This window comes from Medicago truncatula, chromosome 4, assembly GCF_003473485.1.
Source record: "Medicago truncatula cultivar Jemalong A17 chromosome 4, MtrunA17r5.0-ANR, whole genome shotgun sequence".
Lineage (NCBI taxonomy): Eukaryota > Viridiplantae > Streptophyta > Magnoliopsida > Fabales > Fabaceae > Medicago > Medicago truncatula.
The window spans coordinates 61,421,271-61,441,762 of record NC_053045.1 but is presented as its reverse complement, the minus strand read 5'-3'; the positions used below and the strand labels follow the sequence as shown (position 1 = coordinate 61,441,762).

The 20,492-nt window shown below is 33.3% G+C and overlaps 2 protein-coding genes across 2 annotated transcripts; one reads left to right on the top strand and one right to left on the bottom strand.

Moving 5' to 3' along the window:
• Positions 1-2,077: 2,077 nt before the first annotated feature.
• On the top strand, positions 2,078-4,512 carry LOC11428365 (probable small nuclear ribonucleoprotein F). Its single transcript, XM_003610064.4, has 5 exons — positions 2,078-2,235; positions 2,395-2,482; positions 2,617-2,654; positions 2,768-2,832; positions 4,235-4,512. The coding sequence occupies exons 1-5, from the start codon at positions 2,230-2,232 to the stop codon at positions 4,302-4,304; spliced, it is 267 nt and encodes an 88-aa protein (XP_003610112.1). The 5' UTR covers positions 2,078-2,229; the 3' UTR covers positions 4,305-4,512.
• Positions 4,513-14,631: 10,119 nt separating this feature from the next.
• Positions 14,632-20,245, bottom strand: LOC11424724 (NADPH--cytochrome P450 reductase 1). Its single transcript, XM_003610061.4, has 18 exons — positions 19,782-20,245; positions 19,629-19,688; positions 19,444-19,520; positions 19,258-19,312; positions 19,072-19,158; positions 18,930-18,966; positions 18,095-18,164; positions 17,804-17,995; positions 17,630-17,722; positions 17,280-17,505; positions 17,077-17,160; positions 16,840-16,991; positions 16,344-16,440; positions 15,979-16,128; positions 15,807-15,884; positions 15,562-15,684; positions 15,366-15,479; positions 14,632-15,084 (listed from the first exon to the last, which is right to left on the bottom strand). The coding sequence occupies exons 1-18, from the start codon at positions 20,109-20,111 to the stop codon at positions 15,004-15,006; spliced, it is 2,106 nt and encodes a 701-aa protein (XP_003610109.1). The 5' UTR covers positions 20,112-20,245; the 3' UTR covers positions 14,632-15,003.
• Between the last annotated feature and the right edge of the window lie 247 nt (positions 20,246-20,492).

The following is a 20,492-nucleotide window of genomic DNA, read 5'->3' as shown; positions in this document are numbered from 1 at the left end:
TAACCAGTGTCCCGAGAGCACTGGTTAGCAGCACCCTTATTTTATTATTGATGTAAATTCTCATTGGTTGCTCTCTTTCTGATTTTGTAGTCCCCAAGTCATATTCTCCAAAGCTTATTTAATTTCTCTCGTTAAAAAGTGTCAAATTTAGTGTCTTTGCCAAACTCAAACAAAAACAACGTCACTTCAAATTAGTTTTCAACCAAAAAATAATTTTATTAAAATTAGTGTGTTTAGACAGATTTTTGAACCCGTAAAAAATAGATTTTGCCAAACTCATAATTTATCGACGGTTATTTTTATACGAAACCCCTCTACAAGATTAATGTATAATATATGCAAGGTTCGGAGTTTAAACTCCTGCAACCACAAACAAAACAAAAAAAGCACTCTATAAGATTTGCCATCTTTCCTTATTTTATTTTTTGTCATCTTTATGAGTTCTGTTGAGAACACTCCTTATTATTTTCAGGAACGATAACTGGACACAAATCTTGCGACACAATACAAACATCAGGGCTATTTTTGACATTTCAACATTAAAAATGGGGGGTAATTTTGTAAATCCAAATGTATCCTTTCTTTCTCCCTTCCCAGCGTCTTCTCTTCTCTCTCAGAACACCCACCCACTTCTCTCTTCTCTTTTCTCCCTCGTCAATGAATCGATAAACCACCGTCGCACCATCGTACCCTGATCTTCTCGCCGCCACCATCACGCCAATCTCACCACCACCGTCACATCGCTATCCACAACCACCTCATCACGCGTCCCCACCACCATCTTCTCTGGATCCCACCACCGCCACATCTTCTATAATCGTCGTTTTCCTTCATCATTCTCAACCGCCGTTTCAAGAACAGATCTGTGTGACAACAAGGTTTGCAAGGTCGATCTTGTTTTCAATCAAAGACGACAGTTGTCGAAGAAACAAGTTTCTCGTGATTCATCGATGTCGTCAACTGATCGCCGTCGCCGGTCATCTCATTGATGGAGACGGAGACAGAGGTGATCGGAATGGTGGATTTTGTTTAGATCTGCCATTGTTGAAGACAGAAAATGCTTGTTTTGACTGAGAAATGAGAGAGTGAGAGAGGGGAAGCATCGCAGTGGATTTCCAGGAAATGAAGGGAAGAAAGAAAAAAAAAAGTGTCTTAATGAACAATATATACGTATACGGTGTCTGTATTGTGTTATAAAATATGTGTCCAATTATCATTTATGTATTGTTTTATAATCATGATTTTAATGTTACAAATTATATTGAGTTTTTTACTAGTTTCAATTGGTAGATGGATATCATGGATCATATATAAAAATCTACTTGGTCGCTTGATGTTTGGTTGTCTAATTAAATATTACTTTAGAAAATTACGAGGTTAAAAGCGCAATTAAGCATATAAGTTGTGACTGTGCGAGTGAATGAAGCTAAAAAATGGCTAATTTTATTTTCAATTGTATTTGAAATGAATTCATAGTTAGTGGCGAACTCAATCAATTTGAACTCTTCTTATGATATATTTTTATCAACACCTACCTAAAACAATATGACTCAACAAAACAAGTCACAATGGACTGAACAAAAGCATAAATTATTGTCCCTCCCTAAACCATATGAGTTGTCCAGATAATATATTTTCCAAAACAAGTCACGATAGATTATAAAAAAATACCAAAAGACCCTTTTTATTTTCCAACCTAAAATATATTATCTTTCTACCTCTTTTCAGTACAATTCTGTCTTATCTTGTATAGTTATGTACTGTACTACTATGTGTTGTTTTGTAAATTAAGCACGCCCTTAAAATAAAACAAAAGTTTGTCGATACCGATGGGAGGAAGGGTAAGAAGGTGTGGGATGGGAAAGGGAGATGTATTTCAGAAGAGAGAACAAGAAGTTTGCCCCAAAAACTTTTTACAAAATGGTTGTACAAATATCATTAGTCACTACTCTATTTTTTTTTTAAAAATGTAGGGGAATGTGGGAAGTAATTAGGGACGTGTAGATATGCAGGAAGCCCAAGATGATAATCATTTAACTAACTGGGCCGAATTTCCCTGAATGGCTCATTGAGTTAGCCCGAAATAAAGAAATCCAATTTCAAGTTTCCATCGCGACAAAACCCTAATTTCCAATTTGTAAAACGAAAACCCTAATTTTCACTTCAAGCTGAAACAGAGAGGAGAAAGCATCCACCGTTTCAGCGTCTTCGTTTTCGAACCGTTCTACAATGGCCGTAAGCATCTTTTTACCTCCGATTAGCATCTTTTTCCCTCCGATTAACATCTTTTATACATTCAATTAGCTTATTATCCAATTTTCTCATTGATTTGTGTATTGAAATTTCTAACAATGTGATTTAATGTGAATTATTTTTCTAATTCATGTTTTGCAGACTATTCCTGTTAATCCCAAGCCTTTTTTGAACAATTTGACTGGAAAGCCTGTTATTGTGAAACTCAAATGGGGAATGGAGTACAAAGGTAAATCCTTTATTATTATGTTGCTAATTTTCTTCATGTTTCATTTCAGTGTTAATTTTATTTGAAACAAACAATGTATGCATATTTTTAATAATCTGTTATTAATTTTATTTTATTTTGTTTTTATTTTGCAGGTTACCTTGTTTCAGTTGATTCCTACATGAACTTGCAGGTACAATTCTAGATTCGCTAGTTGGTGCCGGTTTTGACGATTCTTTTTGCTACGTCTTTGGCTTTGTTACTATAACTTTAACTAATTTTTATAATTTGTGAACTGCTGTGTAGCTGGCCAACACTGAAGAGTACATTGAGGGAAACTTTACTGGGAATTTAGGAGAGATTTTAATCAGGTAACTTGCATCTCATCTATTTTATTTGCACCTGGTTTTTGTGTTTTGGCAGGATACACACTACTAGCACATGATTTCTCAACATGGTGTTTGCTTTTTTAGTGTGTTTTTAAATTGATGTCGAAACTGGGAACTAAGTTTTGTTTATCAATCATTTGCTGTTTTGTGCTTTCTATTACATGTTTGATGAGCCAGAAGTTATATGCTATATGATTTCTGAATCCTGTTGTTTGTTTTTTATTTGAATAAAGCAACCTCGATCTAGTTTGTTTATGATTTATTGCTCAAAAATTCATTTATACAATTCTTTTTCTTATATTAGCTGTATGATTAGCTCTTTTCTTTTTTCAATAAAGAAACATTTATTAAGAGGATGTTGACTCAGCTGCTAAAACAATACAAAGGAAATAAGAATATTCTTCAAACCATTACCCTTACAAGAGCATGCTTTGCCAACAAATGTGCTACATTTTGTTAGCTCTTCTAATATGATAAGGAAATGCTTCTGAAGCAATGGGCCTTGCCCAAACCAGATGGAACTAAAAGAGCTCACATAATCACTAAAAGATATTTGACCCAATATCCCGTTGATGATACCATTAGCGTCTGATTCAACATTAAGTTTCCTAACAATTGAGACTGCGCAATACCTAGGGCATGTTTGGATAAACAAGCTTATTTGCAGCTTAGCACAAGCGCTTATCATGATAAGCTTACATAAGCTATTTCTATGAAATAAATTTAAATTGTTTTTGTATATGCTATAAGTTGTTTTTATAAACTATATTAGAGAACTTATGAAAACAAGCTGAAAATAGCTTTTGAAAACCATCATAATTTGTTTTCATGAGTTTTCCCAAACAGTCTTACAAAACTCATGTCAGTAGATAAGCACAAATTAGTCAATCCAAACAGGCCGCTGCTCCTTTTAGGAGAGCTTTCTCCTCCACCGGTAAAGCAATTGAAGGGCCAAACAAAACCCCACGTCTTGGTTATGTCTTTGTTAGCTTGGATACGTCTTAGTTATGACATATTTTATGAACTCCCCAAATAAACATCAAGGGTGTGACGATGTCATAAAGCTATGTCTTGCTCTTGTTTGTATATATGGATCTATAACCTTAATATTTTTAGCACAGGTGAAATTCATGTCATACTGTTATCTTTGTCTTGTATTTATGGTGTGTTGTAAATAATATTTTTTATTAAAAGGGTGTGAATATATTGCTGTTGTATTTCTGAGCATGGTCAAAATATCAGGCTTTGGCATTGGAAAATATATTGTGCATGTTAATTTTTTTATATTCTGATGAAAAGTTTGGCACCGACTGTGTGACCTCTTTTAATAGTGTCATTTCTCAAATATGATAGTCAAGTCTAATTCAATTGTTTGTATTTGTAGGTGTAACAATGTTCTCTACATGCGCGGAGTACCAGAGGATGAAGAAATCGAAGATGCTGCTGATGACTAGAATTGACTGTTATGACATCAAGAAAACGCTATTTACCGTTTTTGTATCTTCACTTAAATGAGGGGTTTTTTTCTTGTCTAGTTGTATGTAGAGATTTGAATCAATGATACCCTCAACACTTGGAGGTCTATGTTTAAATTGTTCAAATTGTATGTCGTGATTCACCGGAAATCTGATGTTTATACTATTGGAAATTAGCATTTTAGTTTGTAGTTGTTTCAAATGGGAAAACAGAAGATACATTAGCTCCTACCATAGGCAATTCCCATTCAGTCAACAATGAATGACATTAGACATGAGCGGGACCATTCAGCAGGACAATTAACTGATATTCAGAATTGGTTCCCATCATAATCAAAACATTTAGTACAATAATTCCCTTTTCTAAAGGCATGTCTCAATTCCAACCTCCAATTCTTTTTCCATTAGCGATGCATCGTGGATAGCAAAGTACCATATATTTACACAATTCTCGAAATTTCCCCTTGATACCAGTTCCTTACCTAAAAAATAAATTGGTAGCCCCTTTTCTATTATTATTTTTTTACCATCAAGAATATAATAAAGTTTTTGACTGTCTTGGTATGCAGAAATATAAAAAAAAAACAATTAAAGATAAACGGATTGAATACTTACAAAGAAAATTTTAATTTTTGTTGATTTTGATTTTGTCAAAAAAATAAAAAAAAATTGTTGATTTTTTTCCTCTAATATAATATCATTAACTATATTATCTCATTTTATTTTGCTTACTCTGCAAAAAAAACAAGAAATAATATTATTTTAAACTTTAAAATTAAAATAAAAAGAACAAAAAACTTTTTAAAAAATCGATACTTAAGAAGTGTACCTCGTTAGAAAAATAAAAAGAACAAAAAGCCTTTATTAATCACACCTAAAAAACTCACCTTTATTTCTGCGGCTAATACTTGTTGGCATGTGCACTTGTATACACCACTCAAGTGGTGCACAATGTTAGTGGCTAAAGTTTGGTGTCTTCGTACTTTTGGAATCCTCTAGCAATTTATGCAGCTTTCAATTCGATAACAGCATTAATTACTAACAATTTTGTATATAAAATCAGGAATGATAAATGGACACATTTTCTTAGACACCATATAGACACCACCGTAAAATTTTATACGGTATTAATGAATAATAATATTTGAACAACTATTTTGCTACAACCTTGTTGTTCTATCTTTTTATTGGTTAAAAACAATGGAGAGAGAAAAAGGAAGAGAGAGAATAAAAAGATAATCTGAGTATGAGAGTGTACAAAAATGGTTGTACAAATAACATTCTTTTTATTTTTTTTATTTTTTTCCTTTTCCTTTCCATCTTCCCCTCCTCTCTTCTGCAACTCCTACAATTCCAAATTCATAACCGAACTGGAAGAAAACTACCAAAGTTAAACTACCAAAACAGCCACCAAAGCAGTGTTGCTAGCAAAAACAGAACCAAAAACCAAACTGCCCAGGAAATTATGCTGTCATCACAGCAACAATAGCTGCAACATAGAGCAATAAAACAATGTATTGTTATGAAACCATTATCAGTATAGGATTGATGATAGCTATTTTAATGTTGCAGCAATGTCCCTATTTTAATGTTTAAAAGTCCAAATTAACCCTGATATCTGTATTGTGTCTAAAAATGTGCGTTTAGTTATCATTTTTGTTTAAAAATATACTATTTTAATTTAAAAAAAAAAATCAAATGTATTTGTTTTTTCTACCAAGATATATAGATATAAAGTTTCAACCGCCGTTTAATAACGACATCTCCATTCTCCATAGAGAAACATGTGAATACATAAGGTGGATTCTCCCATTCCGTCCATACTTTTTTCAAACATTTAGTTAGGAATCGAACCTACGACGATACATTGAAGAGGTCCATGTTTTTTTTTTTGGTCAGGTAGCTTAGTGCATAGAATTCACCTTATAAGGTGAATAAGTTGGGTGTCCGGGATTCAAATTCCGACCCATGCATATAATAATGCATTATCCTACCAACTGAGTTATGCTCACGGGACAGTATAGAGAACTTTTATTAAAAATAAAACCACGACATATGCTATGCTGAGCAGAATCTATAACATACTGGACAATATCATATTATGAGAGATACACCCTCACGGTGGCATTTAGTCTGGGAACAGAGAGTTCTTTCCCACCATTGGAAAATAACTCTTTCCCTGCCACCTGTTGGTTGGAAACCGGTTTTTAGAAAAAAATTAAAAAATTGAAATTAGTTTTTTAATATGGTTTGTATTTTATGCGCCGCAGCTCCCCATTTGCTATTGTCCGACCATAGTTTATCTTATTTTCCAGAACATGTATAAACTCATTTGTCTTCTTTTAACCAGCTGAAATCAAAAATTCTAAGGAAAGATGCTTAGTCTGAAAATCTGAAGTATACCATCTTCTCCTCTTCTTCATTGATTCTTTGAAATTTGAGATTCTAAGTGTATTAGATACTTGCTTCTCTGCAATTCTTTAAAATTTGCCAAGGGACCAATGGTTTTAGTTGCAAGATCAATGGTTTCAGTTTTAATTTGTTAATGTTGGTCTATCGTTAGTCTGGCGATTTCCACCTAAAAGAAAAACACAAAGGGAAATTAAAGATAATTTGTAATCCTCTTAGCATGAATGGTACAAAGGTTAGTATCTTCAAACAAACCAACAAGATAAGCTTCAACGACTTTTTGAAGAGCAGAAACAACGTTGCTATGGAACCTGAGATCTGTTTTTAGAATAGAAGATTGGGAAGTTTGTGGTCGTTGATAAGAAGGGCTATCTACGGTTGTAATACGTTTATGGGTTGTATGAGGTTTATATTTTCATATCGGTCTGTGATGTGAACTTAATCTTGCAGATCCGTTTTTGTCATTGTTTTGTGAAGGAGGAAAAGGTGAAGGGAAGGTGGTTTGCAGAGGGGAGGAGTGTTAGAGAGAAAAGGAGTAAATTACAGTGAAATGAGGAAGAAGAGGAAGAGAGAAAATAACAACATTGCACATCCAATTAAAGTTGAAATTACATAATTATCCCTGATGTATGTATTGTGTTCACTAACAAATACAATATTGTTATTTAATAATGTGGTGGGCCCGAGTTTTTTTTAACACAATACCTTACAAAAAGTCACAACCCCTTATCAGGTAATGCATCTCCGCCATCCGAATAAACAAATATTAAATCTATGACTATTGTTCAACTTTTCCATCATGGGAAAGTAAGTTTTAACCATTAGATTCAATGAAGAATACACTTTTATCATACTCCTTCGATACTAGATTTTTTTCTCTCTCTCTCTCTCTCTTCAACCACACAATCATCAACCATGATCTCACTTTCTCTCTACCTCCTCCTCTCTCCTTTCTCTCCGTACAAGACCATCATAACCACCACCACCACCATGTTTAACACCTAGATCTCTCCTTTAGCTGGAACTGCAACAAACCCACAATAGCCTATGGACCTACCATTTCAGTGCTTCTTCTCTTTGAGGACAGATCATGGTTCGGTGGTTTCTGTTGTTACCAAAGAGTGCTTTTTAAGCTTTTTTTTTTTTTGGTCTGAAACATTTTTTTTTTCTTCAATTTTACGAGCAAATCATTTCACTCAAGATCTACCCATGGAATGAAAATCTTATCTCATGGAAAAAGTATTTGCAACTGATATTTTTGGCAATTTCATCTTACTCTTAATCTATTCACTTTTTGGTTTTTTATTTCTCTAAGTGTAATTTTTCAACCCAATACCCAAATCAACAAATAATATTAGAGATGGTATTAACTTACACCACGATGTTCTCTCTCTATGTTTGTTTGTGAAAAAGACACAAAGGTAGGGAAGAAGGGTGGTGGTGGAAGATGATGTGGGAAAAATTTGATGTTCAGAGACCATGATAAAATTGTGTACCCTATTTAATCTAATGATTAAAAATTAACTTTCCCATGTTGGGGAAAAAGTTTGCTTTCCCAAATTAAACGACACCCAACTCACAGTGTCAAGTCCAACTGCAGCAGAAAATACAAGAGAACACCTGTATAAAAGTGATCATTATCATATGTCTCTACTAGTACTATAACAGAATCTATAACATAAGTTATTGTACCCAAAAAAAAGAACTGGTACGTTAGTTTTGCTAGTGATTATTGCTCTCACTGCCCCCATTAACCAAAAATGAACTTGGTTTCTCTCTTTTCTCTCCTCCTCTATTTTATGACCTTTTCTCGCTTAATATTCTCTCTCTTATCTTATTTTTATTTTTATTTTTCTTCCTTTTGATCTTCTCTCTAAAATTTAGAGAGTGAAAGAAACAAAAAGAGGAGGGAGCATGAGAGGAGGAGAGGATCCAAATCCACAAAAAAAACATAGAAATAACACTCCCTAAAGAAAAAGAAAAAAATATAGAAATAACATATTACGTCAGTCTATATAAGATATTTTTCTTTTTATAAAAACACAAAAATTAAGAAAAAAAATTTGCATTAAATTTGGCAAATGGTATACATTCTATTTTTTTTAAATTATCCATCAATCAATTATTAAGAGAGAAAAATGATTAATCTTTTAATTTTTTTCGTTTAATTAGGAGTATTTTTATATAAGAGTAATTAGGATTATTTTTTTGAAAAGTTAACTAATACATCTTGATATTTGAATGTGTCATATAAAAGGACAATAAAATTTTGTATAATAGTATTATATTTAAGAAGGAAGGTAGTAGTAGTAAAATTATGTGCCTGTTTTCTACACAAAGTATTCTTATAAAGGATAATATTATAGAAACTAGACCACTGACCCATGCTAACGCACGGGTCATTTTAAGAAGTAAATATTCACTGTAAAAATAAAACAATGTAGTTCGCTTGAATGTAAAAATTGTCGTGAATCAAAGCATAATGTCAATTACGATAGACTTTGTTATTGTTCCATAATTCTAAGACGCGATTTCTGTTATTTTAACATAACATATAATTTTAAAAGGGAAACTGAAGTACGTTGACATGCAAATAGTTTCAATAAGTAAGAAAATGAATAATACAAAAAAAAGTCATACACATTACAGAAAACTTCTTTGTAGACCACATTTGATGCAACATCGGTATAATCGCCGTCCTCGTCATTAATCAATATCTTTAAACCACCCCTCGAACAATACGTGTGAGTAAGATATGATGGTTGAGCAATAAAGAGTATTACTTATCACGATAAGCACAAAATAGTGGAACAAAATTAGGAAATGCCCAACATTTTAGGATAAAGATTAATATGAATAAAATGAAATTAATATTTTTGATGAGACATTTTTTTTTACTTAAGAATTGGCATGTAAATTGGGAGGGCGCAGCACAAATGGATACACTTGAAGTGGATTAAATTTAGGAAATGCCCAACATTTTAGGATAAAGATAAATACAAATAATATGAAATTAATATTCTTGATGGGGCAGTGTGTTTGACTTAAGAATTGACTTGTAAATAGGGTTTAGGGGCGTAGAACAAATTATTAGGATAGTTGACTCGGGTGAAATGTAGTAGTTACTTGAATGAGATGAATTAGAATTTTTAGTTTGTTTCCACCCAAAACATATTTTAGAGATGTGGATGAAATCTCTTACTTATTTGAATGAGAGAAATAAGAATTTTGGTTTGTTTCTACCAAAAAGTTACTTTAAAGATGTGGATGAAATCTATTGGTTACTTGAATGAGAGAAATTAGGATTAGGATTTTAGTTTGTTTCCAGCTAAAAAATATTTTAAAGATGTGGATGAAATCTTTAGTAGTTACTTGAATGAAAGGAATTATGATTTTTAGTTTGTTTCCACCCAAAACATATTTTAGAGATGTGGATGAAATCCCGTAATTATTTGAATGAGATAAATAAGGATTTTAGTTTGTTTCCACCAAAAAGGTACTTTAGAGATGTGGATGAAATTTCTTAGTTACTTGAATGAGAGAAATTAGGATTAAGATTTTAGTTTGATTCCAACCAAAACATATTTTAGAGATTAGGATTAGTAATTGTTAGTAATAATGTTACTAAAAGTGTCACCAAAAGGTACTAATTGTTACTAATAATGTTACTAAAAGCTATGCTACTAAAATGCTTCAATAACACAACAATGCTACTAAATATAGTTTGAGGAGCACAAACACAAATATATAAATCAAAAACTAAAGCAAAGCAAGGCTAAATTATTTATGAAATTCAAGGGACATTTGCTAAATTCAAAGACAGAAAAATAGATGCTTCCAAAACTTTAAGAAACTAAAACTTAAAATTCAAAGTGGAAAGATGTTGCACAATTTATCTAAACATGGACTAATTGTAAATAACATCAAGGTAGATGGTATCATGTGACCCAACCATCGGAGCACCCCCTCTGATCTTCACACATTCACGGAGCCTGCGAGCTTCCATAAACCTATTCCAACGCTGTCCTATCTTGGAGTGTTCATAAGGAAAAGTTTCAAAAGTTAGCTCACACACCCATAAGTTACCGCAATCGTCGATAATATTCACAGTTGTCTTTGAGTGTATCAAGCATCTGCGGAACATTGCCGATGTAAAGTAGAATCTGCAAAATTAGAAATCCATGTAACTTATATCAACTAAACGGAAAAGGAATAAATGAAGTTAAGGTGGACACGAAAAGTGTATCATACCATGCAACCTTTAGTAACATCATACTCAGTTAATTTTTTTTTTTTTTTTTTAAATCAAGAACCATGTCAGTGATATTGTTACGATAAGCGAGAAGAGATGTTATTGGGGGGAGATAGTCATCGAAAGTTGCTTGCAAATTCATCTTGTCAAGAAGGAAATGCATAGGGGGATCAAAAACTGGGTAGGGGATACTCTTGTGAAAGCTATCAGTCAACTGCATATCAAACTGTCCTTCACCAACAAAAACTAAGGTAATCCAGGCACCAAGATCGATTCCGTAAAATTCACGAATCGCTTTCCATCCCTTTGTGAGAAAAAATGCTCCGTTTACTTTGTCGACCAATACTTCAAACTTGTTGGACTTAGGATCAGTCAATATTGCATAGCGCCCAATTTGATCTCCAAAATCACCGCCAAACATGTTTGGCAAGCATACTGCACCCTAAAAAAATAACAAACAAAAACATCACAAACGTTGATAAAATAGAATGCAAATAATTAAGAATAGGTATATTTCGCAAAAAACACATACAACATCAATGTCATATTCAACGATATATGATATGTATTTCAGTCTCAGCTTGTTGATTGCTTTGTCAAGATCGAAAAGAGGGTTTTTCACCAACGGACCTACAAAAGATTAAAAGGGATTGAAAGAATGATTTATACTTTACAACAGCGAGGAATAAGAGCAAAAGTCTATATATTTAGTATAAACCAGAGTGGAATGAAGATATGGTTACCAGTGAGGCGGCAGTGGTATGACAGCAAAGACTAAATGTTTCTGGAAGCCATGTTGATTAAGAAATTTCGGTTTAAGAGAAAAGTATGGTTTTAGAAAGAGATTTCGGTTTAGGAGAAAGGATTAAAATATATTGGTGAGGGTTTGGAGGAGGGGAGTTAGGAGATATGATTTATGGAAATCAATTGGATAGGTTTTAGGAGGAGTGAAGTTAGGAAATCATGGTTAGGGTTTGGAGGAGGGGAATTAGGAAATATGGTTAGATTTTGAAGGAGGAAAAAGTTGCTAAAATATTAGGTTAAAATATTAGATAGGTTTAGGAGGAGTGAAATTAGGAAATCATGGTTAGGGTTTGGAGGAGGGGAATTAGGAAATATGGTTAGGTTTTGAAGGAGGGAAAAATTGATAAAATATTAGGTTAAAATTAGGGCAACAAAGCTTTGTTTAGGAATAAGAAGATACCTTCACTAAAAAATTTAGTATCACATTCGATCCAAAGAAAAGAGTATAACATCGCATAAGAACGGGTCATTGTGTTTTGATACAAAAAGGTAAAAGAATTAGGCTTCGAAGACTAAATATTTACTGCGTTATGTACAAATCAGAATTAAACTCACAATCTTACAAATGAGTGAACTCTTTGCTAACCTTCATCGACATTAAATCAGTCACTGAAAATACTATAGTCGAATATAGTAGTTGGATGAATCGGTCATTGAATTACTATATAGTGTAGGTGATGGTGCTTTGAAGTACCCACTGAAAACATAAATCAATCGCCAATTGAATTAATATAACTTAGTCCAAGCTTACAGGCCAGAAGCGGTGTGTGTCATTGTCACAAACAAATTGTTTTTCTATCAAAATGATTGACTTTGTTTACCACTTGACATTGATGAAACATTTCGTCCATCATGAATTCATGATAGTCAGGGACTTGGTGTTAAAGAAATTGATGAGTTTGCTGAACTAAACTGAATATGGTTGAATAATTAATTATTGTGAATTCCGCCTATTTAACTGATTTTTCTTCATAAGTGAGGCAGATCAAACCGTAACCATTTATTTAAGATGTCCAATATGTCATTTCAACCAATTCATTGTTGGTATATTTATTATACAATCTTTTCATAAAAGTTAAAAATAATGACTTTGTTCATTAACGGTAACAGGGTCGGCCGCAGCCCACCATAGGCTCTGTTTGGTAAAAAGAAGCTATAAGCTAGCTGATAGCTGAAAAGCTAGCTGATAGCTGGTAGCTGATAGCTGATAGCTTATAGCTGAAAAGCTTGCTTATTAAAAATAATGTGTTTGGTAAAATTAGTTGTTGAAGTGGCTGATAAATATAAAATGACATAAAAGGACATGTTTTTTTTTTAATATACATATAGACACACACATTTTTTTTGTAATGTATTTATTTTTTAATATTTTTAATTATAGTTAAATATGTTTTTGGTCCCTATAAATATTCAAACTTTTGGTCTTAGTCTCCATAAAAAAATTCTTCGACCTTTAATCCTAAAAAAAAATTCACTAACAATTTTGATCTCTGCTTAATGAGTCCCAAAAATAAGAGAAATGTGGAAACAAAATGTGAGGTAGAATATATAAAATTTTACAACGTACAATAGACTAGTTATTTTTTCCTTTAAAAAAAAAATAGGCTAGTTATTTTTTGTGTGGTGTACGACATGTTAGTTATAACAAAATATAAAGCATTTCCATAAAAAAATATTATATATATATAAAGTGCTCCTTAAAAAAAACGGCATTTTATTTAAGGAAAAAATGGGGCGGTTATAAAGATGAACATGGGTACTTGTTTAATTAAAAAATAATTAATTAAATTAATAAGGTTAAAGTTGGAAGAAAATATAAAAAGCAACCAGCTATAAGCTAAAAAGCTACTTGAAATAGCTTTTCAAAAAACGCTACAAGCTCATGAAAAAAGCTTGTTACCAAACACGTCACGTTTTCTTCTAACGAGCTTATAAGCTAATCCAACAAGCTATAAGCTAGCTTTTTTGTGTTACCAAACACAGCCATAGATTGAGTTCAAAACAGATTCTAAATGATGCATTTTAAGTTATTAATAGTTTGTACGAAGAAGAAAAAAAAGTTATTATAGTATTTGTATTACGAAAGTAATATTTTTATTAAAAAATTCACTTTTCAAACTTTTTTGAATGCAAAATATTTCATTAAATTATTGTAATCAATTTTGTTTAACGACTCTTTTTCAATCAACAATAAAACATATTCATTTTAATCTTTATTGATACATATTCATCTTATATAAGATATTAACTTTAATTTTGATATTTTTTCGAAAAACACGACAATTATATGAATTGTTAACATTAAATATTTTTATATAATTAAGTATATCGATTGATGTATCATTTTTCATTTGTATTATCTCTCTTAAAAAATTAGCTCCATAATAAAATGAGATATTGTGTATAATAGGTAAAAAAAAAAATTGAGAAAAAAAATTGGAGGCTTTAGACAAAGGCTTAGTTTACGTAGCTTGGGTCGACCCCAAAAGGCAACTTAATCAAGATTTCATTATATTGTTTTTATAATTTCCTTTAGAGTGTCATTTAAAGTTCTTTATAAACATTTACTCGTTAAAGACGTAACTTAACATTAAGAGTCTTGCTAACTTGTATCCTAAGGACACAAGATGAGAAACTATATGTAAAATTTAATCTTCAAAATTGTGCATTTATAGTCTTAAAAGCTTAACGGTGCATAGCGGGAGAATGGTGTGCGAGTTCGACCCTAGTTCACCCGTCCCCCCTCTCCAGTGTATGCATCTCTCTTGGCCACTAAGCCATTGATTAAAAAAAGACATACTTTAGAAAACCGGAATGAAAAATGGAAATTGCATCAGATAATTGGGATATCAAAATTTGATATAATACTAGCAGAAATAATTCTCATTTTTCTGCAAACAATTTTATTAGAGGTTTACAATACAAGGAATTGTCTGATCTCAAAACCCTCCTTATAGGTTCATACAATATAAGAAAGCTAAAATACATAATCTATGTATAAACAAAGTATAAGTTACACGAACAAAAAAGAATCCATTTGAAAATAGTGACAAAGAATCGTAGGAATTGTTGCCGTGATGTAACACGCAGAAGTAACCCCTTCTCCCTCTTTTGAGGGCATAACTGAAAGGGAATAAATAAGTCCCTTCCAATATCTTATCTTCAATCCATTACTAGTCTTTACTGGCGTTTTATCATAAGCCCGGTTCATCATTACCATACATCACGCAAATATCTGCCAGTCATTTGTAGGTTCTTAACCATGCTCTCAGTCTTGGAATTGTCCAAAGAGCCCTAAAATAAGTATAGGAACTTGGTTAGATATTGAATTCACCATGCTAGTAAGCAATACATCTTAAAAGAAAATTAACGGTATGGTGAAATATTAGAAGGCAAACTCAACATGAACAGTAATGAGAGGCTAAAATAGACAAAACAATCTACTACACATAGACAAGATGTAATCATGCTCCAGTTAGCAGAGATATACTGTTTGGCATTATGTGTTGATAACCACATATCCCAAATGAAAAACTATTGTGGTCAGCCAATAATACATGGCAGTGAATATTTACCTGTTCTTGCAAAATTGTATGTAGAGTGCGGTGTACATCCTTAGCCATACCCTTGGCATCACCACACACATAAATGTAAGCTCCCTGAGATATCATGTTCCAAATATCTGAAGCCTGCAGAGAGGAAAGTGTTAATTAAGATTTAAGAGAAGGTATAAATTGTAAATTGGCAAGTCTTAAGAGAAAAAGTAAGCACCTTCTCTATCATTTTATGTTGGACATATTCCTTAGTAGGCCCCTCTCGTGAGAAGGCAACAATGAGCTCAGAAAGTGCGCCACCATGAACGAAATGGTTCAATTCATCTTCGTAGATATAGTCCTTCAATAAAAAAATATTGTTTTTTTTAAATATTAATAATCCAATAAAAAATGTTACCCTACTCACATGCACACACTTGTCTGCTTAAAGTCATGAACCTAAATGGAGAGCAGACAACTTACCACTTGACGGTTCCTGCAACCAAAGAATAAAACAGAGGGGCCTAGCTCAGCTCCTTCTTCTTTCAAAGCTAATCTTTCCTGAAGCGCAAATAAAAACGCATAAATAATTGGCATAGACAGTCGGATGGAAGAAAGAATTAACAGATCGAACATCAAGTATGTTGGTTCAAACCTGCAAGAAACCTCTGAAAGGAGCCAACCCAGTGCCAGGACCTATCATAATTATAGGCACTTTATTATCAGCAGGGAGTCTGAAATTGGACTGCCTAACAAAGATAGGAGCCCAACTACAGTCCTGACTTTTCTCCAATGGTGCAGAATTCTGAACAGCAAAACAGAAGGCAGGTTAATACTTTGCAATGAAGGAATAAAAAGTCGAGTATATTTACTAAAAAAAACTCACATAGACCAATCTCTAAATCCACCAAAATTCAAAGTTGATTGTTGAACTTAAAGCTAATATTTAAATGAATTAGACCCGGCAAGTTTTAAATAGTTTAAGTGGCCACAATTTAGGAATCAGGTAAATATAAGTACCTTCATCCAAGTTGAACACACTCCTTGATGAATCCGTCCAGTGGGCATTTTATCATGCACTAACGCGCAGGTAACATGAATTCTGGATGGTGCCACTCTGTGAGCAATAACGAACAGCCAAACAGTAAGTACAACATAAAATATTTCGTGTAAATTAGGAAGGGGGAAAATTACAAAGCCACTTTTCCTCTTTTGATGCCAATTAAGATATGCCCAAACTTAAAACTTGATGAAAATTCTGGGTCAAATAGGTTGATAAAAAATATTTTGGTATGAATTTGGTAATCCGTACCTCAGAAATTACAAAATGGTAGCCAAAAGATTTGAAAGATACGCACAAATTCTTTTTTTTAATGCATGGTTAAAGACTAGCGAGTAACTAAGAACTATAAGGCTTCTCCAAGTAAGTGTTCAGTCACGGGCCTCTCCCTAATTCTACATACCAGCACAATCCCACATGCACCAACAAAATGCAAGAGTAGCAAACAGAACTAACCTTGGAGATGATGAAATTGAATAATATCTTGGCTGTAGGCGAGGAGCAACTGATGCAAAAAAGACACCAATTGGAGGTTTGGCTGATGAAAATTCAGCCATAACCTCAAGGAGACTTCTTTGAGAGGCAATCACCCACTCTGCATACTCATCCTGTGAAGGCAGACCCACATACCAATGAGAAACATAAGCACAAAAAGTTTATTTAAATCCTCAAGGTATTAAAAAAAGTTACAACCTTTCCAGCAGGTGAGGCAAGATGTCTTAGTCGATCCGCTTCAGATGGATCAGATGCATGAGCAGCTAAGGCAAGCAAGGCAGACTGGAACATACATTCAAAAAAAATATTAACATAAAGTGAATCTCTCAACAAGTTAGCAAAGATAAAGGGATAAAACTTAAAAGTTGAAATTAAGGTGCAGCAGAACTCAAAAGACGCACCTTTTTAGGTGAACTCAAAACATCTGCGTATTTAGCAAGCGCTGTTCTTAAAGTACAGGGTGGGAAAGGAGGAGGCAAGGAGCTTCCACCAAGAGGTTTCCCATCTTCGTCATCGGTATGGACGGAGAAATAGGTGTCCGGGGACAAACCTAGTATCCTTTCTGCCTCTTCCACAGTGTCGGATAAATTCTCACAGTAAACACCAACATGGTCCCCTGTTTCATATCTGTGAAAAAAATATGATATGCATAAGAATAATAAAAAAAAAATGACAGTACATTATACAAACAATTGTGTCTCTGCATGCATATTCCCACATGACATGCATATTCCCACATGAAAATACTTACACAACTCCGGTGCCTGAAATGTCAAATTCTAAATGAGTGCAAGAACGATCTGATGCAGGAGTATGAAGCTCCTTTCGCACAGCCACATTAGCCCTGCATTGGTAGTAAGTATTCATGTCAGATTACAGTTTGGTATAACTCAGTAGCCAAGTAATATACTGCTATATACTGCACCTGACTGGATGATGAGCGTCCACAACAGCATGGCCATTTCCATTAAGCTGCTTCTTTTCGTCCACAGTTGCATCCAATTGATCACGAATAACAACCCGGTACTCCAAAACAGAAGCAGTATAAGGTGTAGCCACAGTTGCATCATCCTCATCTCTTAGCAATTGATCCAACGCTGGCCATAGTTCTTCTTTCCTGAAATATAAGTCATAGGGAAGGAGAATAGCTTGAAACATCAGCATTGAAATAGAGTGTTGATCCAATATATTCATATCCACTTGAATGATTACATACCATGCAGTAAAATCATCTTCTATACACTGATCATCATCTCCAAGACCCACGGGGACAAGACGATTCCCACCTGAAATAGCAGAATATAGGCCATATTAGATTTGATACACATATATCAACGCGGGTAAGATAAAAATAAAAAATAAACTAAAAGTTGACAACAGTTATTCTAAAGCTTTGTAACACACAAACTTCATTGCCACCAGGATTTATGTAAACCATATTAAATACTAACGAAATTAAATTTATAAAGAGGGAAATTGATGCTTAAATATGCCACTTCATTAAGAATGTTTTTTAGTAATAATTAAATCTGGAGAATAAAGAGAGGGTTACTAGCAAGTAAAAACCAACATATTATAATCATTTATGCAACAGATAAAGTCATTTCAGGATAATCATTCGATTCTCATGTGAGGGCCATGTGGAGAGAGAGAGTAAATTTGTATTAAGATATGTGTGCCAGGCTATCATTAAAAATATAACATGTCATGCGAGATCCAGATCCAAATAATTAAAATAATATTCTACTAGAAGGTCAATGTTATACAAGGAGAGGAGATTCCTGTGTATTTATTTTATTGATTGACTTGCAAGGTTTTCAACCACTGGAACATGCTTGGAAATTTTCATCAATGCACAGCATTATACACAAGAGTGAGTGACAGAAAAATGAAGGGAATTCAAAGCTACAAATCGGTAAAAAAAAAAAAAGCAACTGCAGTTGATTGCCTGCAAGCCAAGTATCAAACTATGTTCCTAAATATTCAAATGGAGTCCACCAATTCACATCAAATTCTAAAAAGGACCAAATGTGATCAAGATGATCATATACCTTTCTCAAGAAGCTTATCATCAACTATTTTAGCCACCTGCGTTGAATGATAGATATCAGAGAAAGCACGGAAACTAGCAACACCATCACTATAGTCAAAGCTTAGAAAACCACAAGAATGCATAAGGGCTTGAGTGCAAACCTTATTAAAATGCTCATACTGTCTGTTCCCAAGTCCAAACACACCATACTGAAGATTCTTAAACGAATCTTCTTCCCCTTCAAATTCCTGAAATCAAAATCACAATCACGCAATAAATATACAAACCCAACACTAATAATCTCACACCCAATATCAAAGAAACTACATAATCTATATCAATCTTACCTCGAACCATTTATAAAATCTCGCGGCATTATCAGTTGGCTCACCATCACCATATCTACATCCATCCCACCAAAAAAATAATATTACAATTATCAACAAAAATAGCTGAAGACACACACAAAGATGCATATAACTCAATTTTTCAAAAAGGTAAAAAAAAAAAAAAAAAATGAATAAATAACTTACGTAGCTAAGAAGAAAAGAGCCATTGTCTCCTTTTTTAATTTCTCCTCGTATTCATCGTCATCAGCAGCATAATCATCCTATTATACAAATACAAAACATAGATAAAATCAACTTTGAAAAAATAGACCAAAAAAGAGAATTATGATTAAAATCAAATAAACCAAGTTATAATAACATAACAGTACCATATCAACTACTTTAAACTTGGCCTTCTCATAACGCGCTTTTGCCTCTTCCGCTATCGCCTGTTAAGTTGAAAACGCGAAAATAAAATAAAATAAAACTCAGTTAATCAAAACACAGAAAAGTAATTAACTGATTATGATTGAATTAATTACCTTGGCAAAACCTTCGGCGGTACCGGTTTGAGTGCCAAAGAAAACGGTAACTTTTTTGGTACCGTCATCGATTTCAAGTTCAGGAAGTTTCTCGATAACGCGTTTAGGAACTTCAATTGGTTTTGGTTTTTGAGAATTGGATCTACGCCAAATTAAAACGACGACGCAACCGATGAGAACAGCTATTGAAGTTGTTAAGATCATAACGAATTCGCGGTTCTCAAGTATGAGTGAAGCTGGAACGGTTCCATTGGATGGATCGATTTTGCCTTTGATTAGTGCTGACATTAGATCAAGTGGAGAAAATTTCATTGAGCTTGAATCTTGCATGGTTAAAAAAAATGAAATGAAATGAAATGAATTGAATTGAAGAAAGAGTCTCTCTCGTCTTGTGTGGTAGGTGTGAAGTAGATGGGAGCAGAGAGAAAGAGAGAGACTCTTGTGAATGGAAATGAAATTAGGGAGTTATATTAATATTGTTGCAACGCGAGGGAAACGATGCAACCAATAACAATGCAATTGTACTTCTTTTTTTTTTTTTTTTTTTTTTTCTTTTCTTTCTTCACTCAACTAAACCAACGCCCACCAACCCAGACCGGTCAAATTCACCTACTTCTTCCCTTAACCATGGTTAACAATCAAACACGCTTGCTTTTTCTTATTTTTTTAAAAATGTTTAGAGGTCATATTTTATTGTTTTTTTTAACAGTA